Source organism: Saccopteryx bilineata, chromosome 4 (assembly GCF_036850765.1).
Source record: "Saccopteryx bilineata isolate mSacBil1 chromosome 4, mSacBil1_pri_phased_curated, whole genome shotgun sequence".
Taxonomy (NCBI): domain Eukaryota; kingdom Metazoa; phylum Chordata; class Mammalia; order Chiroptera; family Emballonuridae; genus Saccopteryx; species Saccopteryx bilineata.
Genome location: NC_089493.1, coordinates 275,879,063 through 275,903,681, shown reverse-complemented (window position 1 = coordinate 275,903,681; position 24,619 = coordinate 275,879,063). Strand labels below are relative to the sequence as shown.

Sequence of the window (24,619 nt, the reverse complement as noted above, 5' to 3'; positions counted from 1 at the left end):
TGTGGAAAATGCAGTTGGAATTTTAATAGATACTGTGTTGAATCTGTTCGTTGCTTTGGGTAGTATGGACATTTTAACTATTCTTTCAATCCATGAGCAAGGAATATCTTTTCATTTATTTGTGTCTCATTCAGTTTCTTTCATCAGTGTCTTACAGTTTTCAGTGAGAGGTTTTTCACCTCCTTGCTTAAATTTGTTCTTAGGTATTTTATTCTTTCTGATGCAATTGTAAATGGGATTGTTTTCTTTTTTCTTTCGGGAGAGGAGGGGAGGTAGAGACTGACTCCCGCATGTGCCCCGACCGGGATCCACCCAGCACGCCCACTAAGGGATGATGCTCTGCCCATCTGGAGCCCTTGCTCTGTTGCAACCAGAGCCAATTTTTAGCACCTGAGGTGGAGGCCATTGAGCCATCCTCGGCACCCAGGGCCAACTCGCTCCAGTTGAGCATGGCTGCAGGAGGGAAAGAGAAGAGAGAGGTGGAGAGAGAGAGAGGCAAGAGGGGGAAGGGTGGAGAAGCAGATGGGCGCTTCTCCTGTGTGCCCTGACCGAGTATCAAACCTAGGACATCCACATGCTGGGCCGACGCCCTACCACTAAGCAAACCCACCAGGGCCAAGATTGTTTTCTAAATTTCTCTTTCTGATAGTTTGTTATTAGTGTATAGAAATGCCACAGATTTCTGTGTATTGATTTTATATCCTGCAACTTTACGGAATTAATTAACTCATTCTAATAGTTTTTTGGTGGATTCTTTTGGGTTCTCTATATAGTATCATGTCATCTGCAAATAGTGAGAATTTTACTTCTTCCTTTACAATATGGATGCTTTTTGTTTCTTTTTTTTTTTTTACATAATTTGCTATGGCTAGAACTTCCAGTACTATGTTGGAAAACAGTAGCGAGAGTGGACATTCTTGTTTTGTTCCTGATCTTAAAGAGAAGAAAGCATTCAGCTTTCCACTGTTGAGTATGAGCTGTGGGTTTGTCATATATGGCCTTTATTGTGTTGAGGTACATTTCCTCTGTACCCACTTTTTGAGAGTGTTTTATCATAAATGGATGTTGAATTTTTTCAAATGCTTTTTCTGCCTTTATGAAGATGATCATAAGACTTTTATCCTTCATTTTGTTAAGGTGGTATTTCATGTTGATTAATTTGGAGATGTTGAACCATTCTGGCATTCCCAGGAATAACTCCCACTTGATAGTGGTGTATGATCCTTTTTAATGTATTATTGAATTTTGTTTGCTAATATTTTTTGAGGATATTGGCTTATAATTTTTTTCTTTTTTTAACTTTTTTAAAAATTTATTGATTTTAGAGAGAGAGGAAGGAGAAGAGAGAGACAGAGAGAGAAAGAGAAACACTAGTCCCACCAGTCCACTATTCCACTCAGCCATGCATTCGCTGGTTGGTTCCTGCATGTGCCCTGAGCATGGATTGAACCCACAACCTCGGTGTGTTGGGATGACTCTAACCACCTGAGCTACTGGCCAGGCCTTCTAATTTTCTTTTTTTGTGCTGTCCTTTTCTTTTTGTGATATTAGTGTAATGCTGGCCTCATAAAATAAGTTTGGAAGCTTTTCTTCCTCTTCAGTTTTTTGGAAGAGTTTATGAAGGGTAGGTATTAAATCTTTGAATGTTTGGTAGAAATCGTGTGAAGCTCTCTGGTACAGGACTTTTGTTTGTTGGGAGGCTTTTGATTGCTGATTCAATCTTACTAGGAATAAGTATTCAGATTTTCTGTTTCTCCTGATTCAGTCTTAGAAGATTGTATATTTCTAGAAATTTACCCATTTCTTCTAAGTTGTCCAGTTTGTTGATGTATAATTATTTGTAGTATCTTATAATTCTTTGTATTTCTCTAAGTTGTAACTTCTTTAATTTTTTATTTTGTTTATTTGAGACTTCTCTCTATAGGCAGTGCCTGGGTTACAAATGAGGTAGGTTTTGTAGGCTTGAAATGTTTGAAGTATTTATATGTACAGAAAAGTAAAAATAAATACTATGTTAAGACAAACATCTAAGTTATATTTAATAGGTAAATAAATGTACCTGTTCCAACTTACATACAAATTCAATTTAAGAACAAACCTACAGAACCGGTCTCATTTGTAACCTGGGGACTGCCTGTATTTCTTGACTAGTCTAGCTAAAGGTTTGTCAATTTTGTTTTTCTTCTCAAAGTACCAGCTCTTAGTTTCATTGATTTTTCTATGGTTTTTAGTGTCTATTTTATTTATTTTACTTAAAAAAATTTTTTTTAAGATTTTTATTTATTGATCTAAGGGGGGGGGGAAGAGAGACAGAGAGAGAGAGAGAGAGAGAATGGGAGGGAGAGGAGGAGCAGGTAGCAATTAACTCGCAGTTGCTTCTTGTATATGCCTTGACTGGGCAAGCCCAGAGTTTCAGACTGGTGACCTCAGTGTTTCAAGTCGATGCTTTATCCACTGTGCCACCACAGGTCAGGCTAATTTATTTTTTATCTGATCTTTATTATTTCCTTCCTTCTAACTTTGTTCTTTTTCTGGTTCCTTTTGGTGTAAAGTTTGTTTATTTGAGTTTTTTCTTCTTTCTTGAGGTGGGCTAAATACTCTTTTTTCCACTGAGTTGAACTCAACTCTATTTTATGTAACCTCTCATATACCCTGGGATCTAATTCTGGATTCTCTATTTTGGCCCAGTATATAATCTGTGAATTACTATACCAAAACCATAGTGACTTGATTACTGTGGCTTTATAGTATGTTCTGGTTTCTGGCAAGCCACCGGCATACCATCTGTCCCACCCATATACCACTGATCAAAGCAAGTCACCTGGCCAGGCCATGTCAAGGCTTGTACCTTCCCACCCACAGTGAGGCCATAGCAGGGGTGTGGATGCAGGAAGGGTGGAGAATTGGGACCAGTAGTGTAGTCTCACATGAAGAGATTGTGCATTTGTGTGGCCCAAAAGTAACATACAAAGGGATAGAGTTTTAAATGCAAATTCAAGCAAATAAAAATAGAAATTCGTATTATTCCCTTCTTTTTTCACAAAAGAGCGTTTTGTACACGTTATACATCTTACTTTTTCACGTAACAGTGGACCTTGGTGATCTTTCTATGGTTTTTTGTGTGTTTTTTTGTGTATTTTTCTGAAGTGAGAAGCGAGGAAGAAGCAGACAGACAGACTCCCGCTTGCGCCCAACCGGGATCCACCCAGCATGCCCACCATGGGGCGATGCTCTGTCCATCTGGGGCGTTGCTCCACTGCAATTGGAGCCATTCTAGTGCTTGAGGTGGAGGCCATGGAGCCGTCTTCAGCACCTGGACCAACTTTGCTCCAATGGAGCCTTCAGAGAGACAGGAGAGGGGGAAGGGTAGAGAAGCAGATGGGAGCTTCTCCTGTGTTCCCTGGCTGGGAATCGAACCCGGGACTTCCATACACCGGGCCTACGCAGTGATCTTTCTGTATTTGGACACAGCAGTCTGGGGTTTTTTGTCCCCAAGTACGTAATAATCTATTGTATGGTTGGCATTGTATCATATAATAATAATTTATCCAGTCCCCTATGGAGGGGTATCTGCTTCATTTCCATTCCTTTGCAGAGGTAAGCACTGCTGGGATGAAGGTGAGCATTGCTTGCACAGATGTGTCTGTAGAATAAGTTCCCAGAAGTGAAATTTCTGGGTCAAACTCTTGCACATGTCTCCTGGGCTTGGTAGAGTGGCCTAGTACAGTAGGTGTCCTATAGGGTCCAGTGGCACCTCCCTATTCACCAGTGCTGGGCACATTCCAGGTCCCCCCCCCCATGTGGGCTCTGTACACCCTCCTGTTGTAATTGAGCCTTCTTTGCTATTGGCACAGTAATGGGAGGGATTTACCTCTAAGCCAATCAACTGTAAGGACTGACTGCAACCAATGGAACAGGATTTACTTTAGTGGGGCTGTGGTGCCTGCTGAGTCTGCCTGTTGAGTGTGTTGCTTGTAGAGTGTTTGGGTGGATTTCAAAATGGTCTGAAGTGCCCATGGGGTGCAGTGGCTCTAGGGAGATGCAGACCAAGGCCAGCTGTTTCCTGCGCTCTGCCCACGAGATCACCTGGCACGAGCTACGAAGTGATCTGCAGATGGTTGTGACTTGTGCTGGACTTGGAGTTGGCCAGGAGAGGCCAAGCTGTGAAGCAAGGCCGGCTGCCTCTGGTGCCAGACCTGGGTGCTAGCTGCTGCTTGTTTGAGAGAGAATAGGAATGTCTAAAGCATGAGTCAGGACAGGCCGTTCATATGGAAAAGCCACTGTAATCAGCTTGGGTGGACTGGCAAAGGTTGGGTGGGGTTCAGTCTCAGGGACTCACCAGGGCATGTAGAACAGTGTTAGCCAGGTTGATGGAGACAAAGATATGGCACCCACCTGCTGGCTCTGTGAGGGAAGGGCTTATCAGAGAAACCATGGTCTCTATCAGCCTTTCTCTCTGGTAGAAAGCAGCCCCTCCAGCTCTCACTCTGATGCCAGACAATTCAGTTTCTTCCCGTATATCTCTGCCTTTCAAACTTCTGCCTGAGCACTGGAGCTGAGAAGGAGTGGGCCCAAGTAATCTGCATGTGGGCTCTTTAATAGGAACACCTGGGACCCCAGCAGCCCTTCGTCTCACTCAGCCACAATACCTGCCAGTTTTTACAGCCAGAAGTTGTGGAGACTTCTCTTCCTGGCACCAGAACCCTGGGATGGGGTCCTGATGTGAAGCTTGGGACCACTTGCTCCCCAGGCGGGACCTCTGCAGCCAAGATACCCCTCTGGATATTTATCCACTACCTGTGGGTGTGGGACCAGCCCATCCCACATCTCTGGCCCTCTTTCCAGTCTCAGTGTCATCTTTATATCCTTAGTTGGAGGACTCCCATTCAGCTAGATTTCAGGCAGTTCTGAGGGATTGTTGTTCTATAGTTGTAATTTTGATGTTATTTTCTTTTTTTTCTTTTTTTTTTTTTTTGCTTTTACTGGAATTGCATTGGTTCGCATTTTGGCCAAGTGCTAAATATAGTTGAATATTAAAATCAGATGAGGTAGAGGCCCCAGTCACCTTTATACAATGAATAAAATTCTGAAACACTCAATTTTTATTTTTTTAAAATCTTGTAAATCATTACAATTTTATTATAAAATGTTAGTAATTATATTTGGAAAACCTGACTGTCTGCTGTAGAACAATAATATCTCAGCACTATCAGCTGTTTGCTTGTTATGGACCCGATGCTGAACGTCTGGAAAACTGAAAGGCTCACATTAAACTGAGGAGGGGATAGCCTTGTGCGGGGATAACCCTGAAAGATTTGGGGCCTAATTGGAAGTAACTAAAAATTAAATACATTCCTTAAAGGTAATTTTATTTAATATACCAAAAAATTCTACAAAGATTAAAATTGACTTAATCTAATTTTATTCTTCTATGTGTTATTATTGCATAGCTCTTTTTATTTTTATTCTATTTCTGATGAAAAACCGTAATGTCAGATTTACTGTCTTTACTTTTTAAGTGTGGAATTCAGTAGTGTCAACTGTATTCACAGGTTTGTGCAACAGATTTCCACTTTCTCATCTTTCAGCATTGGGTTTCTAAACTCAACAAACACTAATTTTCTCCTTTCCCCCCAGCCCTTTGTAATTACCTATTTTTAAAAAAAAATTTTTTCCATTGAAGATTTTATTTATTGATTTTATGAGGGGTGGGGGTGGGGAAGGAATGAGAACTATCAACTCATAGTTGCTTTACTTCAGTTGTTCGTTGGTTGCTTGTCGTATGTGCTTTCACCCGGCAAGCCTGGGGTTTTGAACCAGTGACCTCGGCATTCCAGGTTGATGCTCTATCCACTGCACCACCACAGGCCAGGCTACCTTCCTACTTTCTGTTTCTATGAAATTGGACCACCTTAGAATACTCCATGTGGGTGGACCATACAGTATTTGTCCTTTGATGACTGTCTTGGTCTCTTAGCATAATGTCCTTGAGGTTCATTTATTGTATATTGTAGGATGTAACAGGATATCTTCCCTTTTAAAGGCTGTATAATATTCCACTGCATGTATATATCACATTTTCTTTATGCATTTATCTGTTGATGGACATTTGGTTTGCTTCCACTTCTTGGCTGTTGTGAATAATGCTGGTATGAATGTATACAAATACCTATTTGAGATTATACTTTCAGTTCTTTTGGGTGTATACCCAGAAGTGATTGCTGCATCATATGGTCTTTTTTCTTTCTTTCTTTCTTTCTTTCTTTCTTTCTTTCTTTCTTTCTTTCTTTCTTTCTTTCTTTCTTTCTCTTTCTTTCTTTCTTTCTTTCTTTCTTTCTCTTTTTTTTTTTTTTTTAGCAAGAGAGAGAGAGACAGACAGACAGACAGGAAGGGAGAGAGATGAGAAGCATCAACTCATATTTGTGGCACCTTAATTGTTCATTGATGGCTTTCTCATATGTACCTTGACTGGGGGGCTCCAGCTGAGCCAAAGATATCTTGCTCAAGCCAGGGACCTTGGGCTCAAGCCATCAACCTTTGGGCTCAAGCCAGCGACCATGAAGGGTCATGATGATCTCATGCTCAAGCCAGTGATGCTGTGCTCAAGCTGGTGAGCCCGTGCCCAAGCCAGATGAGCCCACACTCAAGCCAGCAACCTTGGAGTTTCGAACCTGGGTCGTCAGCATCCCAGGCTGATGCTCCCACTGTGCCACCAGCTGGTCATTCTATTTTAAATTTTTTAAGGAACCTCCATGCTATTTTTTATAATGGCTGCTCCATTTTACATTCTAACCAGTAGTGAACAAATAGTCCAACTTTTCTGCATCCTCGCCAACATTTATTATTTTCTGTTTTTGTAGAATGGCCACTGTGATGGGCATGAGGTAATACATAGACTTTTTTTTTTAACTTTTTTTTTTAATTTATTCATTTTTAGAGAGGAGAGAGAGAGAGAGAGAAAGGAGAGAGAGACAGGGGGGAGGAGCTGGAAGCATCAACTCCCATATGTGCCTTGACCAGGCAAGCCCAGGGTTTCGAACCGGCGACCTCAGCATTTCCAGGTCGACGCTTTACCCACTGCGCCACCACAGGTCAGGCAATATACATAGACTTTTAAAAGCGTTTATTGGCTCAAAGGGGACATGTTCTCAATTATCTAACAGCATTTGCTAAAACTGTTTTTAAACTATTTTCAAGTTCTCAATAACTGCACATGAGCTTATAGCTTTCACAGTCATGTGAATTATAGCATTTACTCTTATGATAATAAATATGCTTTTATACATTAGTTGACAGGATTTCAATATATAAGACACATAAAGTTATTTTCACTCACGTTTCAACTAGGATGCTTACTTTTAGTTGAAAGTAAATATTCGCATAGTAACAATAAATTTAAGTGCGGTGCCCTGCTGGTATCACCACATCGATTATATACGATTATATACGATTATCATTGATCCACACAGGTTAGGATTACCAGGAATAGGAAGTTGGTTTTCAATTCTGGCATTGCAGAAGCAAGTAATAGATTTTGACCAAATACTGAGTTTAAATTTCTGATCCAGGTGGAATTTATCTTGGTATGTTATGAGGCATGGGTCCAACATTAGTTTTATCCGGGTGGCTAACCAATAGTCCTCACACCTAGCATTGAACTTGCCATATTTCATTAGTGATTGTGATGAAATTCTCATGTGTGTTTTGTCTTTATCATAAATTCTCATGAGTATTTTGTCTTTTTCGCTGTTGTTTGACATGTCAGCCTCAGGGTCATTTTAACTAATTCCAGTGTATGATTCCTTTGTTGTTTTTCTTCAGGCACTTTTGGTAACTTTACCTTATTTATCTCTTAAGACCCTTGAGGGTAGGTACTAAGATGACTCAATCTGGATGCAGTAGGATGTGTTAAGGGAATCAATGAATAAATCCCATTTGCTATAGAAGGCCCAGTGGCCCAGTGATATTAAGTTACTCAAGGACAGTTAGCTAGTCTTTCTTTAATTTCTTTTGATTTTAGAGAGAGAGAGAGACAGAAACACCCATCTGTTTCTGTATGTCCCCTGACCAGGGATTGAACCATGGATCGAACCATCTAACCAACTGAGCTGACCGGCTAGGGCCACTTAGCTAGTCTTAAGTGGAAGAGCCAGGTGTTAACTCCTGGGTTTCACTCCCAACATGCTTCTGATCACCACGAGATACAGTGAGCAGGATGTTAAAGGTTTTCTGGAGACAAACATGGGGTCAGTAATAAAAATTGCTAACATTTATTGAGCACTTACGTGTAAAACATCTGTTGTGTGCTTCCTGTGTCACTCTGCTTGTCCCCACTCCACCCCGGCCCTCTGGGGAGGCACTGTTGCTGTCCCCGCTCTGCAGAGGAGGAAACTGTCTGCATCTGTGCAGGCTGCCTTCTCTGTGTCTCAGCGCTCACAGGTTCTTTATGACAGCACTTCCCACTGCCTGGAACACAGCGTTCCAGTGAAGTGTCCACACTGTTCACAACAGGCGGTGGTTAACAGAGCAACTGGGCTGCAGCTAGGCATTTTGAACTTTTTAAGTTTGTTACGGTAACTGAGAAATTAAAGATGGTCTCTTCTGTCTATTCAAATACACATTATTACACTATGTATGCATTTTAGAATATTCTGAATACTGTTTGCGGTGTGCATCTTTAAGAGAAGGTGGACCTGTTGGCAATCGACTGGGCCTGTATGTCGGTCCTGATAAGGCCTGGGCTCACTGCTAAATTTTGTATGGACATTATCTGGTTTGTTCCTCAGGACAGCCTGTGCACCTCATGAGCTGAGAGAGTTCCCATCCTGCCGGTGAAGAGCCCAGGTCCCAGAAGATCAAGAGGCTGGCTTGGCCCCTTGGGTCCATGGCACCCAGGAAGTGCTAGTGTTAGCACTCACGCCTTCACGTATCTGACCCTCTCGCCTCCCAGGTGAGGCGGCACCAGGTGGATGCTGCCAATTGCTCTGTTGGGCAACTTTGCCTTTCTCTTTTCCAGGGCCACGATCATGTCTCTGGAAGACTTTGAGCAGCGCTTGAATCAAGCCATTGAAAGAAATGCCTTCCTGGAGAGCGAGCTTGATGAGAAGGAGAATCTCCTAGAATCTGTTCAGCGACTGAAGGATGAAGCCAGAGGTCAGGAGGCCTGAGCTCTGTTCTGTATGCCCGTACCAACACTGTCCCCTCGCCTGACCCAATAGCATTGCCTGGTGTTACCTTCGCTGAAAGGCTGCACCCTGCTTGGCACAGAGGCTGTCTGGTCAGAGCGGGTTGTACAGCCACACTGAGCGAGCTCTAGCCATGGTTCCCACCCCTTGCTAAGAATCGTCAGATGTTCAGCCTGGAGAGACCCCTTGTGGGTATTTAAACCCACCACCAGCTTATGCTCAGGAGGAGCACAAGAGTTTTCAGGGGAAAATTTCTGTTGATGAAATTGCGAGCTAGTCCATTATTTTTGTAACCTGATGGCAGCCGATACATGTGGCTTGCAACTCTGAAACTTCATCAGATTGGCAGTCCCAGAGGTAGAGCTTTCAAACTGTAATAACACATTAGTGCATCGTCCAAGTGGGATGCACAAGAGATTCTTTAATGGGTTCCAAGTAATTGTTTATAACATTGGTTTCTAATGTGTGGCCAATAGAAGGGAGATTAAAAAGAAAAACTCATTTAAAAGGTAGTCGTTCCTGAATGCCCATCAGTAAGGAATTGGTTAAATAAAATTACATAGACTTATTTTGTGGAATGCTAATCAGTTGTTAAAACTAACTAGGTGTAGGCTAGGCCAGTGGTGGCACAGGAGATAAAGCGTCGACCAAGAATGCTGAGGTCGCCAGTTTGAAACCCTGGGCTTGCCTGGTCAAGGCACATACAGGAAGCAACTACTACGAGTTGATGCTTCCTACTTTTCCCCCCTACTTCTTTCCCTCCCCCCTTCCCTCCTCTTACCTCTCTCCTCTCTCTAAAAATCAATAAATAAATCTAAAATGTAACTAGGTATAGCTATAAATGTGGATGTAGAAGAATTTCGGAAGAAGATAAGTCATTGATAGTAGATCTATGTTTCTGTTTATGCTAAACAAAAACTTAGATGCTTAATAGATACACACGTACACACAGGGTGGGACAAACGGAGGTTTACAGTTGTGAGATGTGAAAGTTTATTCTTGTATTTATTAATTATTGTATTATTTTCCATATGAATAGCTGTAAACCTCCATTTGTCCCACTCTGTATAGATTGTATGTATGAAAACGCAGAGGAAGGGAGTTGGGCAGCGCTCTGTGTTACAGTGATTATGGGTGAGGAGGGCATTTGGAGATGGCTTGGGGAAGCATATTTTTTCACTTAGTATTCCATATACCCTGCCATGTTGGAATTTTTTTGAGACTATGAAAGCATTAGTGTATCACTGTTATAGTTAAAACTTTTTAAACCTTTCTTATTTTTTTAAATATGATATTAAATATTTTAACACACCATTTGGTTCAGAATTTTTTTTGTGTGTGTGGCAGAGACAGAGAGAGGGATAGATAGGGACAGACAGGAAGGGAGAGAGATGAGAAACATCATTTCTTCATTGCGGCTCCTTAGTTGTTCATTGATTGATTTCTCATATGTGCCTTGATCATGGGCCTTCAGCAGACTGAGTGACCCCTTGCTCGAGCCAGCAAACCTGGGTTTAAGCTGGTGAGCTTTGCTCAAACCAGATGAGCCCATGCTCAAGCTGGTGGGCGACCTTGGGTCTCGAACCTGGGTCCTCTGCATCCCAGTTCGCAGCTTTATCCACTGCGCCACCACCTGGCCAGGCTAAACCTTTCTTTACTTAAGAAAAATTAAGTAGTTTTATAAGCCTGCTAGGCAGTATCCTCTGGGTTTCGTGTCGTTCAGGGTTTCCGCCTGGAGCTTCTCACCTTGATCCTCATTTCTCCTTCCCTCCTCACCCAAAGCAAGGACTTAACCCGATTCATTTTCTGGCCCAGATTTGCGGCAGGAATTGGCTGTACAGCAAAAGCAGGAGAAGCCCAGGACCCCCATGCCCAGCTCGGTGGAAGCTGAGAGGACAGACACAGCTGTGCAGGCCACTGGCTCTGTACCGTCCACTCCTGTGACTCATCGGGGACCCAGCTCTAGCTTCCCCACACCAGGGGCATTCAGACGTGGTAAGGGGAATGGAGTCGGAGGGCTTTCTTTGCTTCACAAAGCTTTCCTGGGTGAGAGAGAAATTGGACCGGGCTGGACAGCAGGGAGCAAACTGGGGTGCTCCCACGGCAGGGCACTGAGGTTAGTGAGAAGAGCCTTGTGGGTTTGAGGCAATAGAGAGAGGTGGAGTCTGTGGTAAACTGGAAAACGGAAACCTCGGCCAGTGGGGGTTCTGCTCCTACCACAAGAAATATGGGCCCAGCATTAGCAAGCATTTTCATTCTTCACTAGAAGCCAGAAATCCTCTTGTTGAGTATGAACTACCCCAAACTTAAGATGTCAGTAACCAAATAAGAAGCATTTTGTGGGTCCAAGAATATGTCCAGTTGGCAATGGAGCCAGTGTAACCTGTGCCGTGTTGTAAGAAACCAGGGATTGGAGGTTTCACCCCAGTCCCTTTGCTAGCTGATTAACTGTGAGATTCTTAAGGGTCACTTGATAGCAAATAATAATAATAAACAGTTACTGAGTGCTCAGTATGTGTAGTCACTGTGCTCCAAGTGCTTTGCATATGTATATATATGACTTGACTGAATTCTCTCCACAGGCCCAGGTGCAGGTACTGAGGGTGCTCCCCCCATTTGATGAATGAGGAACTTGTCACCCAGCTAGGGAATGGCAGGCTGGGTTCAAGCATAGGTGGGCTGGCTCCAGGGCTTCCACTTACCGCCTTACCCCTTAGCTTGTCCCTGGGGTGAAGAGATCAGTGAGATTTCCAGAATCCCAGTCTAGAGCCGTGTTTTCCACACTTTAGCAGGCACGTGAGTCAGCTGGCATCTGGTTCCAGTGCACCTCAGGTTCAGCAGGTATGGGTGGGGCCGGAGATCTCTTTCCAACTAGGGCCCAGTGACCCTGTGCTGCCAGGCCTGGCCCTGCTTTAAGGACGGAGGCCGTCGAGTGGAGCCCCGACACGTGTGGTGGGCACAGAGGGCTCTTCATGTTCACCAGCTGTGTGGATGGAATTCCTAGGGTTTCAGGAGGCCTTGTGTTGATTTTGTTTTGAAAGAATAACGTGAAAACATTTAATATAGCCATTTTAATGCTGTTAAAGGTTTGTCATCAAATAGCCTCCTACTGTGTGAGACAGTTAGCTATTGAGCGGAACAGGGCAGTATCCAGAATCCAAGGCAAGCGTGTCTCCCTTCATCTGCCCCTGGGGTTTTGCAGTTAGAGATGTCAGCACACAGACTTGGGGCCATGGGTCAGGGTTCCATGTGCTTCCTTTGGCTCACCCAGGTCTGGATGACTCCACGGGGGGGACCCCCCTCACGCCTGCGGCCCGGATATCGGCCCTCAACATCGTGGGAGACTTGCTGCGGAAAGTAGGGGTAAGATCGATGGGCGCCCCCTGGGGTTTGGTGTGGCTCCCAGCATGGATGTTTGCGAGGGATGACCTTATCAATTTCCTTCCCATTTATCAGGGTTCATGAGGTCTAGGTGTAGCTCTGGGTCTGCCGCATCCCTCAGAATCATAGGAGCTTCTGTGGGCCGTTAACTGACAAACACCCAGAGCCCTGACTCTCAGTCCTCCCTTTGATCCCAGGGTAGATCTTTCTTTCTGTGTCGTTTTTCCTTGGAATTTGGGAAGTTCGGATGGTGTCTGTGATTATTCTTAACTTGAACAAACTGAGAAACATTTAAAAATTGTCTTCTATTTCTCAGCGAGTTAAAATCTCAAAAGGCTAGGGTAGGCAACCTGACTTTATAGGTTTTATATTAATTAAAGGGAAGGATTCTTTTTTGCTTAAATAACATAGGTATTCTTTCTAGTTGTTCCTATTATTTTTAAAAATGATTCTTGGAAGGCCACATAATCTTAATTCCTGCCAGTCTGTCATCAACCAGAATGTTTGTACTCAGAGCTGCAACTTAATAGGAGCTTGCAATCCTTTCTTATGTTTTTACTTTGGGCTTTTGGTTGTCTAGTTTTCTATTATATAAACAGGTCTCTGTTTTAATACTTTGCACAACTAGAGTATAGAGAAGCCTGGGGTGGTCTCAGTGCCCTCTTGGCTTTTGAGGGGTCTGTAGAGGAAGGTAAAGTCCTTTTGCAAACCTATTGCCTCTCTGTGCATGTTTAACAAGGTAAACAAAAGGGGATGAGACCCAAAATTGATTTCCTGTTTCCCATAGGTAGAGCTGGAGAGTCAGTAGGGTTAGTGATTTTCCAGGAAGCAACTGAATATCCTAGGCCAGTGGGTCTAAGAGTTGGGTGTGTGGGCCCACCTTGGAATTCCAGTGCACAACATACTGTTTTAGGTCACTGTCTGCATACAGCCTCCAGTGTGTGATCAGAGGTCTTGTCTTTAACTTGAGAGATGAAAGCATGTTTCTGTCCAGGCATTGGAGTCCAAACTTGCGTCCTGCCGGAACTTTGTGTACGAGCAGTCCCCAAACCGAACAAGTGGCCCCACCTCAGGGCGGCGGGTGAACAAGAACAGAGACGGTGGTGACAGACGGCCAAACAGCACCAGTGTGCCTCTGGGCGATAAAGGGTCAGTACCTTTTGCTGTCACTCCAGGTGGAAGCTTCTAACCCCTGACTGAAAGCCATTTGTTAAAAGTTGCAGGATTATGTCCACAAATGTGATCCTCTACCCCTGTCCCTTAAAACAGAGTTAGTTGGTGTCTTCTGTTTGGGCAAGTGGCCAAGGAAAGGCTCATGTGTTTTACCAGATTCTGCAGGCCCAGCTCCTGGTCACACTGTGAGGATGTCCTGTCTAAATCACTTGTTTGGAACTTAAGCTTCAGACACTGCTCTGCTTCCTCCAGAAGAGGATTTATTTTTTTTCTTTTTTCTCCTCTAAATCTTTGGAACCTTTTGGCAACTAGCACTAAATTCCAGCCAGACTAGACTCCTGAAGCCAGTCACTGGATTGGAAAGCGAATCTGACTTCCAATGGCTTCATTTATTTTCTTGCCTGAAGAAAATCAGGGAAGTGCCACCATCTTACTGGATCCCAAGCCACATAAATTTGGGGGGGTCTGAGGCAGACAGATGACAGGAAATTAATCCTTTTCCGTGGCATGCACAGAACTTCCAGGCCTTTAGAAGTGGTATTTTTAGAAGGTCTTCTGCACTGGGCTCTTTGTGTGGCGTTGGGCATGTGAGCTCTAGATAGCCAGTGTCCTTTTCTTCATTTCACAGGAGAGAAAATTGAGACGCAGTGACAGTTCTCCTGACTCTTGATACTCACTCTTAGGATGCTAGTCAATCTGTAACAGCTGTAATGTCCGCTTAATTTGGTTTGCTCTGTCTGAAGGTTGGGAAAACGCCTGGAGTTTGGGAAGCCGCCTTCAAATCTGTCCTCACCATCGCTGCCGTCAGCCCAGGGTGTAGTCAAGATGTTGCTTTAGGAAACCCACAGAAGCGAAGTCACTGGTGTCTGTGCACGATTTGTTACCTTTTGTTCCCTCTTCACACTAGGTTTTTGTTTTCTTATGTTAGTTTGAGAAATATGGGCAAGCAGTCACACTTGCCAATGACTGAGGCTATCACCCATGGCCCTGGTGGTTGACCCTGTGAAATGTCTCATAATGCCCAGCCTCCTTGTTGATGGGCAGGGAAATAGGACCCTCAGGAAAAGGCTCTGAGGTGTGGGTGCTGAGGCTGCCCCATCATTCTGATCTGTCCTGAGTCCTGATTGGTCTCGAGAGGTGTTTTTAATGTCAGGAGACATTTTACAAGTGGGGACGGAGCCCACCTCAGGCTCATCCCCAGCCCCATTCAGCTGGAGCTCTCTTCCAGCACGAAGTTTCCTAGCGCTGTGTGGCACAGCAAGGGTCTGTGCCTTGGAGTCACGTCGGGGAGGGAGAGCAGACGAAGCACGTGCCTATCAGGACTGCTGCTGTGTGCCTCCCACACCGGAGCCTGCCTCTCGCTGACGCTCTGAGTGCATTGTGTGCGGACCAGGCAGTGGAAGGTCTGTGTCCTCCTTAGATCTGTCCCGACTGCTAGTTGTCCTGAGCCCCATGTCTGGCATGAGGGTGACCTCCACTTCAGGACCCTCAAGGTCATTGGGGTAGAGGGGCCTTGGAAATAACAGTTTTTAAGACTAAGATTTCATTCAAGGCCATAATGAAATAATCAGGGTGTCCTTCAAATAAGATTAAACCACCAGGATTGTCATTGGAAGCTGCTTTGTCAAAGAAGACATGAACCTGGGATTTTCAGCGTGGATGGTATATACGCTCATTTCTGCTTATTATGAACTGTCTCACAAGTAAAACATGAATTCAGGAGCATGTGTGTAGTTTAATGACCTTTCTTTTATTACTAAGTTATTTATCCAAAAGAACAGAAAAAAATATCTTTAATTAGAAAGTGAATTTTTCAGGTGCTACTGAAATTCAACAGAAAATTCAACTTCAGTGCCTGGTTCATTATCCTGAAAACATTCTAACTTGTATTGGTAAAAGATGTACTTTTATTTTTTTTAAAGAACAATAAAATCAAGAGAAACTAACTTTCAGCTACTCCGAAAATGTTTGTCTTTCTGTTTTTGCTTATATGGCGGTGAAAAACTTTTTTGACCAAGTAATTAAATATGGAAAAAACTAATTTTTTTTAAAAAACATTTCCCTTCGAGTCAGTTTCTTAGAACTGCATTTGGGGTACGTTGGTGTATTGTTGAGGGTGTGTTAGCATCCACTCCGCTGAGTCTTCTCAGATCTGTTTGAGCCCACGGAGCTGGTGCAGGGAATCGTTTGTGTTGAATGCAGCTTGGCAAGGAATCTGTCTAGAACACTCAAGCGTAGGAAGGAAAGGGCTCACAGCCTTTTTTTTTTTTTTATGGCCCTCATGCTAAGAATGGTTTTTACATTTAAAAAAAAAAAATGAATCTGCCCTGGCCGGTTGGCTCAGCGGTAGAGCGTCGGCCTAGCGTGCGGAGGACCCAGGTTCGATTCCCGGCCAGGGCACACGGGAGAAGCGCCAATTTGCTTCTCCACCCCTCCGCCGCACTTTCCTCTCTGTCTCTCTCTTCCCCTCCCGCAGCCAAGGCTCCATTGGAGCAAAGATGGCCCGGGCGCTGGGGATGGCTCTGTGGCCTCTGCCTCAGGCGCTAGAGTGGCTCTGGTCGCAACATGGCGACGCCCAGGATGGGTAGAGCATCGCCCCCTGGTGGGCAGAGCGTCGCCCCATGGAGGGCGTGCCGGGTGGATCTCGGTCGGGCGCATGCGGGAGTCTGTCTGACTGTCTCTCCCTGTTTCGAGCTTCAGAAAAACGAAAAAAAAAAAAAAAAGAATCTGTGACTGAGACCATATGTAAACCAAAGTACTATATTTATTCTCTGGCCTTTACAACCCCTGGTGGGCAAAGTCTTGTGTTTTAAAAATTCAAGGAATCCTCATATTCTTCACTTTGTATATATGTACTGGGTTTGGTGGATAAAGATATTTTTCATTGTCATGCTCCTCCTCCCTGAGCCTTGAGCTGCCTGCCATCTGGTTGGGTCCTGAGGCCTCAGTTTCCCCCTTTTTGAAATAACCTTTACTCCATAGGGACATTGTGAGGCTTAAACTAGGGCATCCCCCCCATTCTTTTCTCCGTAGAGAACAGAAAAGCCAACTACATTCTAGTGATTTATAACCTTTTATTTATTAGTGAGGGTGTCCTTAAATACCATCGGGGTGCATATAAAACAGTGTAACATTCCTGCTCTTATCCATTCGAGCAGTGTCTTCTTTTTAATTCAGGTGACTACAGAAGGCACTTGGTCTCGGTGAACTGTGTGCATCTGAGGTGTGGTAACCAGGACGGGGAAAGAATTCTCAAATGAGGTCCTACTCATGACGCTTGCAAGGGTACTTGGGTTCGGGAATGGCTTGGGAGTGGGGGGCAGTGGCACCCGTTGTGGTGACTTTCTCCCCATTTTATGTAAACTAAGTGGCCGGTGATTAAGTTACCATGGGTATATTTTCCTATAAACTCAAAACCTCTTCACAATTCATGGATGGGGGGCAGTAGTGGGTGTGTCTGTGTCTCCTGCTGGTTTTTCTCATTTGGCACATGATTCAAAACTATTTTAAATGGATAACCCGAACACAGGGCGGTGTTTTTTATGCTCATTGTGAGGGTGTCTGTGGTTTGGAATTTGAAAATGGATCTAGACCGTGCTAAGCAGAGTCCCCTGGGTGTCGTTTTGTTTGTTTCCAGCAAGTCGTCTATTCACTGGCTTTGGTTCCGTTGAAGTCTGCGTCGCGAGCATCCATTTCCTCATCTGAACCATCCGCATTTTCAATAACTCTACGTCCTCCAGACCTTCTAGAGGGAACAAAGGAGGTCTCGTTTCCTCGCCTGTGGGTTTTAAGAAAACACAGGTTTCTTTAGTACAGACATCATCTCCCTTGAGATTGTAAGAGATTTTTGGAAGAGGCAAAAAACAAGTGAGACACAAATTTTGAGGTGCAGGCCAACAAATCTTGACCAGTTTCAAGGTTTGGTTATATTTGATCAGCTGGAAATGGAGGGAAAGTAGGTTCTTCAAAGCAGGATTATTGGCTTAAAAAAGTGGTCTGGTCACTTGATGAACCCCAGTGTTCTGGTCTAGCAATGACCACGTCTCCGTGGGCTTATCTGTGCCCCGTGGGGTATGGAGTGAAGGAGAAGGGTCATGTTCTCACTCTGTGCTTGGCCTTCAGAGGGAAAAGGGGGAGGGGCTTTAGGTTTTCAATTGGAAGAAGGTGAAAATGAATGTTAGGGCAGCCCTGAGAGGAACAGAGGTCACAGTGCCAATGCCAGAAGGTGGCTCTCTGGTTAAGGCAACGCGCACCCCTAGCTGATGCCTGAGTTAGCCTTGGGTGACCCTGGTCCCCTGAAGTGAGGCGCTGCATGGGAGGGTGGGGCAGGCAGGAGGAGGAACACCAGCTCCACCTGCACCTGACTTTCATGGTTAGGAAGACAGGTTTGTCATAACAAAGAATTGTGTTGGGCTCTGGCCACCTGGCTTCTGATTCAGAGGTCAGGTCTTAAATCATTTTAGGATGTCTAAGAAGAAAGCAGACTTTTGTAAGAAAAACGACCCGCTTGAACACACAAAGGCCGGACAGAAAAGCCGCGAAGGTGAGCCCATCCCAGTTATTGATACTTGAGTCAAGGACAACTTAGACAGGTAAGACTGGAGGCATAAGCAAGGCCCAGAGAGTCCTGATCGCTGAGAAGGGGAATCCCAACAGGATTGGAGTTCGAGGCTGGGAGAAACCCAGCCTGAGAAAACCCACCGGGTGCATTGGACGGTATTCCCGAGGTACAGCGATCAGGAATAAATACTTAAAGTTGTAGCGCTCCCAGCTAGACTCAGGCCAGCCTCATCCACATCAGGGAAGTTTCTAGGCCTCACACTCCCTTTGAGCTAAATTTCCATCGCTCTCTAGTCGTGACCTTAAAAGTCTAAGAATGTGGGTCAGAGAGCAGGATCTCAGAGTCCGGGGGTGGGGGCAGCAGCAGCTGGGCATCTCCTGTTGCTACCTTGGTTCACACTCGATGGGGGTGGCCTGGGGTCAGGAAACTGCCTCCCCTCTGCTTCCAGGCCCCGGGCAGTGTCTTTGCCTCCTGGAAGAGTCTATTCGCTGGCTAGAATAATCTAATTGATAAACGTGCTCCCTGGATCTAAGAAGGAAACGGTGCCCTGCACCCTGCATCATGTTAAGTCCCCTGCTTTAGGCTCCCGTCCTGCGAGCCTGTTTGTTCTGGTTCAGGTGTCTTTCTTGAAGGAACTGGTTTCAAATCCTTGCAAAGGTTGATACTATATCTGTCACAGGAAGTAAGGGACCCCTCTAAATATTTTCTTTAAGGGGTCTGGTCCTGGAGAATTTGGGTTCTATTTGTAGACTCAGAGAGCTTGTTCAAGGTGCGGTTGACACACCAGGAATCAGCACAAGGGCACAAGCACCTGCTGCTTCCCAAGGCCTGGCTTCCCCATTATCTGGTGGATCCCATGCTCCAGCCAACCCTAGAATTCAGCTGATCCTGTGACCCCAGTGAGCTGGCAGGAGAGCCTCTCGAAAGCTGTGTGTCTTAGGCAAAAAGCTCCTGCCCAGACCTCACCCAGCTTTAAGTATTTGTGTAGTGACAGCAAAGCCGAGATTCTTGTAAAAAGAAGACAGATGCAGCCAGGACTTGCTTGGCCTCCCAAGGAGAATGAGAGGAGAACCAGGCCCCAGTTGCCTAACTTTGTATGTGAAAAAGTTGTTAGAATTCCAGAGAAGTCGAGACCTCTTGTCTTGTGAAGGGCCCATGCACTTCCTAGCGTCTTGGGCACCCATCGCCCAGTTCGTGAATACGTGCCCGTGAGACCTCTGGAAAAGGCTTGGCCAGGACTGTGCATAGCTCTGCGAGGTGGCCCGCGCCCACCCTTGTTTGCTGAAGATGCAGTTAGGAGCTAGGCCCTTGCTGAAGCCTCACAGGCCCCAGCACTTGTGTGACATCATGGCAAGAGCTTACCTTTGCAGACAAGTTTGTGAATGCCCAACCGTGAGGGGGAAAATTTCTGGGCTGCGGTACCATGAACCTGTGCTTTAATTGTGATTAGTGAACTAGACCAGCCAGACGGAAGCCATTCTCCAGGAATGGACCCACATCGCAGTGTTGTCACACCTGCCCGGTGCAGTGTTTTAGCCAGAAGAGGGAGGACAGCACAGCCGAATGAGTGTCCCTGACAGTGTAAGGGAGCCCCTCTTCTGCAGGTAAGAACAATCTAAGTGACACGCGGTGACAGGACACATTTGGTGCCGTGTCATGCCAAAGCGGGAGAGGGAAGGAGAACGGGTCAAGACATGAGGTCTGGTGCTGATCTTGGTTTTGATGAAAACAGTTCTGAACTAAGATGTCAAAGCCTTCAGATTTTGCAGGAATCTCACAGAAATTTGCAAGGGCCAAGAAGGGGGCAGGAGGGCGCGCTGGGCAGAAAGGAAATGGAAACCGAGTGTAACACACAAGCCGCAGCAAAGCTGAAGGCATGATACCTGGTGAGTCACTGCGGAGTTTCCTGGGGGAGGGGGGCTCTGAAACAGAGAGAGAGAGTCCTTGCTGGTTATCATCAGGCAGACGGGAGGGAGCCCATTTAAGTGCCTTTTCAATCATGGAGGCATTTGCTTCGATTAATTACAGGCACTTTTAAGTCAACCTTCTAACAAAGCACCTAAAGCTCAGGCTCTCACGTAGAGGGACAAGCTACTTTTTTAAAAGATTAAAAAGCAAATTTCTATCCTTGTGGGCTTCTTTTAAAAACATGGTGGCTTTCTCCCACTATGCAGACATGTTCAGGAAGGTAAAGGCAGGTGAGTAAGCTGGTTCGGAGATCCACGTGGGAACAGAGTCCCAAACAAAGAACCTGCTGTACAATCTCACTTGGTTACTACTGGGTCTTCATTGCCTTTTACGCCGGTAGCAAGAAGGCAGAGGTGGATTCCTTTGCCAGCCCGTGATAAAGGTGACTGGCAGTGTGGCACATGATGGGACTGTTGGTCAGGCTCTAGGAGGGCTCGTACTGAGATCTACCTGGCTGAGAAAACTGAAACTTGTTTGCAGTTCCTCTGTGGGGTTGGCTAGGCTTGCGAACCTCTCAGCTTTGAGAAAAACCTATGCTTAATTTTAGGTATTTGCACATCTAGAAGACTTCAGGAAATCGGAAAAGTATGACCCGTCTTCAACGTGCATTATGTGCAAGTTTGTGACAGGCCTATATGGCCTGAGGAGGGCATTTGTCCGGGGTAGAACCCAAGGGATATTCAGTGTCCCGAGCTGAGGGAGTAGTGACAGCAAAGGGGCGAGAGAGCGGGAGCGGCTGCCTACTTCCTGCCACTCAGCCAGCCACTGAGGGGTGTCAGGACCAGCAGAGCGTGTTCTGGGGTCTGTGGTGAGAGCAGCTCTGTTCCACTGACAGTCAACCCTGGGGGCTGCTCCTCAGCCCCTGCTGGACCTGAGGTCAGGCCTGGTTTCCGTCCCACCAGGGATCCACCAGCCCCTCAGCGTGCGGTGACTGGTGATGCCTTCCTGAACCCCGGTACCCTGAACCAGCCGTTCTCATCCCCCTTCTGAAAGGGGTCTGGCCTTCCCCTTGTCTCGTGCAGTGGTTCAGAGTCTGGAGTCTGTATGCAGTGACTTCAGAGGGCCCCTGAGCCTGCCACTGGATAACTGAACGGAGAGTGAGAAAGGCATTTCCTTTTCAACTCTTAAAATACGTCTGGTGTTTGTCAGAGAAAGTCTGGTGCTAATGTGTTGTCACTCGCTTTTTAACTGAGAAGTAGGCCATAAGGTGATAGTTGTCAGTTTGTGGCCAGGTAGCTAGCACTCATATTGTTTTCACTGTATTTAATTTAATTGTGACCTGTTGATGCGGGTGACGCTGGTTTAACAACATAGTAGTGACAATGTATGATTGGCAGTTAACGTCAAAGAAAATACCAAGTCAACAACAGTGCAAGTGGTAAGAGGTAAAGATAGTCGAGAATGACCAAAGTTACAGAGAAACATCTCAAACTCAGTGACTGAAGGTTTATTCTGCACCCAGCACTACCCCAGACACTGGGGATGGATCACCGGACAAAACCTCTGTGTTGACGGGCTGGTAGGTGAGAGTGAGGACAGATCACAAATGAGATAAATAAAATAACTGGCAGGTGACAGGGTGACAGGTGGGTAAGACAGAACTGGAGGGAGTGAGGTTGGAAATTTTAGTGAGGGTAACTGATGAGTCAACATCTGAACAAAAGGAAGAGGGAAGCAGCGAGGCGGAGTGCTGGAGGAAGAGCATGCGGGCAGCGGTGTGGCCAGGCCCCGAGGCAGTGTGTGAGGAGTGATTGAGGAGGCAGGGGACCACGATCAGGAAGGGCCTAGCCCTGCTTGGCAAACTGCGGCTCGCGAGCCACACGCGGCTCTTTGGCCCCTTGAGTGTGGCTCTTCCACAAAATACTACGTGCGGCGCTACCTCGATAAGGCATGTACCTACCTATATAGTTTAAGTTTAAAATATTTGCCCCTTAAAAGAAATTTCAATTGTACTGTTGATATTTGGCTCTGTTGACTTGAGTTTGCCGACCACTGCAGAGCGGAACCAATTGTGGCGAAGACATTGCTTTGGCTCCCAGTGAGTTGGAAGCCTATGGAGGGCTCCAGGCAAAGGAGGAACATGATCCAACTCCAGTTAAACAGGAGTCCTCTGGCTGCTGTGTTGAGAACAGGCTCTTAGGGACAGCAGGGAGGACCGTGAGGAAGCTGTGGAAGTTCTCTAGATGGGAGAGGGTGGCCAGAAGTAGGTGGCTTCTGGATAATGTGATATTTTTAAGGGAGCTGACCAGGTTTTCTTTATTAATTTTTAATTTTTTTAAAAAATTTTTTTTCAGAGAGAGAGAGATAGGGACAGACAGACAGGAACAGAGAGAGATGAGAAGCATCATCAGTTTTTCATTGTGACACCTTAGTTGTTCATTGATTGCTTTCTCATATGTGCCTTGACTGTGGGCCTTCAGCAGACCGAGTGACCCCTTGCTCAAGCCAGCGACTTTGGGTCCAAGCTGCTGAGCTGTGCTCAAACTAGATGAGCCTGCGCTCAAGCTGGCGACCTCGGGGTCACTAACCTGGGTCCTCTACATCCCAGTCCGACGCTCTATCCACTGTGCCACCGCCTGGTCAGGCTGACCAGGTTTTCTGATAGATTGGAGGTAGGGTATGAGGGAAAGAGAAAAGTCAAGAATGGCCTTGGTTACTGGCAACTTTATCATTCCGTTTGTTGAGCTGGGGAGGACTGGGAGAGGCACTGGATTGGGGCACATAAGGTGTGAGCTCCCCACTAGGTATTGAGTGGGAATGTCAGGCCGGGTCTGGAGTCTGGGAAGAAACGAGGGCGTCTCTGGCTGTAGACGGAACACTAAAGCCACAGGGCTGGTTGCGATCCCCGAGGGAGGAGTGAGCAGAGAGAAGCATGAAGAGAACCAGGCAGCGCCCCGGGGCAAGCTCACGGAGGGCAGTCCTTGAGTTGTACCGGAGGAGGCAAGATGAAAGAAGCCAGAAAGGGAGGAAGAGAGCCAGGTGAGGCTGGTGTCCGGGAAGCCCAGTGAAGAAATACACGGAGGAGGGGTGATGAGCTGCAGCACCTGGCACTGCTGAGTCAGGGGAGGACCAAGTACCGACCACGGGATTAGAGTTCATAGTCAAGGGTAGGAGAGGAGTGAAGCCGAGAGGGGTTTTTAGCTGATGTAATGACAGAGAGAAAATACTGCAGAGGAGAAAGGTAGATTTCTGGAGTAACATCTGCAAGTAAACTAGGGGAGGTCTAACAGAGGGCATGGACAGGTCAGCGCAGAAATGGGGGGGGGGTAGAAGAAACGACCACAGATGTAGGGAGGTTGGTCAGTGGGGCAGTGGGAGCTTGTTTACGTTTCATGATCACTTCTAATTTCAGTTCAAAAGGAAGTAAGGTCATCAGCTGCGAATGGGCGGAGATGGTTGTTTTCAATAGAAAATGGAAAAGCAGGCATCTAAGAGAGTGGGAGATGAGGTGCAGGCAGCACGAGGGAGGCCCACCCGGTGTTAGCAGTCTAGAGTCTCCCACGGGAAGTGCAGCACGGCGGTTGCTTTTCTCACAGCACTTTGAGCTGCAGAAGGTGGGACGCTGGGTCTCATTGGGGTTGTGTTTTAACCACGTGACTGCGGCAAAGCAAGAGGGGTCCAGGGTACTGAGGAAGTGTGAAAGGCTGATGGCAGCCGCTGAGCGTGGGCTCGACGCTGCGGTAGTGGCCGCAGAGCGCGGGATGAAGATCCCAGGGGGCAGGAAGGTGGCAGTGGGCAGGTGCTGTGATGTCGCAGGTCAGATCGGGGCTTTGAGTACTGGTAATGCCTGTGGAGCGGCAGGCTCACGGAGGAAAGAGGTCAAGGGCTTGAGAGGCTGGAGGGTTGTGAGAGAATGTGACAGGAAGCTCAGAGCCAAACCTTCAGGGAACCAGGTGGGCAGTGGGTGGGAAGAAGCCCTGAGCAGCAGGGCGGTCACCTGCCTACCTTCAGACCCAGAGGACACAGGGTGTGGGAGGGAGAACAGCCCTCAGTGCAGTCAGGGCCTGGTTCTCACCCTCGGGTGACTGTACTCCCAGGGGACATCTGGCAATGTCTGGAGACATTTTAGATTGTCACAGCTGGTGGGAGTGCCACTAGAGCTGGTGGGTAGAGGCCAGGGATGCTGCTCAGCATCCTGCAACATTCAGGCCAGTCCCTGTGACACAAAGCAAGCACTATTCTGCCCCAAACATCAGTAGTGCCAAGGAGCCCTGAGTTAGAGAAAGGTGGTGAAGAAAAAGGCCAGAGGAGGAGGGGGATCAGGAGACAGGAAACTGCCTCTCCCTCCTCACCAGGAAGATGGTTATGAAAGAGAAGGTAAGCTCCTTAGATGCAGGGCCCTCGTGGGCCT

At 46.3% G+C, this 24,619-nt stretch overlaps 2 protein-coding genes across 7 annotated transcripts in view; one reads left to right on the top strand and one right to left on the bottom strand.

The window, feature by feature from the left end:
• NDE1 (nudE neurodevelopment protein 1) overlaps nt 1–24,619 on the top strand; it is a 46,509-nt gene that overhangs the window by 15,612 nt on the left and 6,278 nt on the right. For 2 of the 4 annotated variants that reach the window (XM_066274774.1, XM_066274775.1), the window contains exons 5-9: nt 9,017–9,153; nt 11,001–11,180; nt 12,457–12,548; nt 13,561–13,715; nt 14,483–15,695. In XM_066274774.1, coding sequence (XP_066130871.1) covers nt 9,017–9,153; nt 11,001–11,180; nt 12,457–12,548; nt 13,561–13,715; nt 14,483–14,576 — 658 coding nt within the window. In that variant the 3' untranslated portion in view covers nt 14,577–15,695. Of the gene's footprint in view, nt 1–9,016; nt 9,154–11,000; nt 11,181–12,456; nt 12,549–13,560; nt 13,716–14,367; nt 15,696–24,619 lie in introns of those variants that run through there. The other 2 variants (XM_066274777.1, XM_066274776.1) reach the window with 2 other exon arrangements.
• The window catches only part of MYH11 (myosin heavy chain 11), a 132,507-nt gene continuing 124,687 nt past the window's right edge, over nt 16,800–24,619 (bottom strand). For 2 of the 3 annotated variants that reach the window (XM_066274771.1, XM_066274772.1), the window contains one exon: nt 16,800–17,517. In XM_066274771.1, the coding sequence (XP_066130868.1) occupies nt 17,385–17,517 (133 nt within the window). In that variant the 3' untranslated portion in view covers nt 16,800–17,384. Of the gene's footprint in view, nt 17,518–20,183; nt 20,223–24,619 lie in introns of all 3 variants that reach the window. The other variant, XM_066274773.1, reaches the window with a different exon arrangement.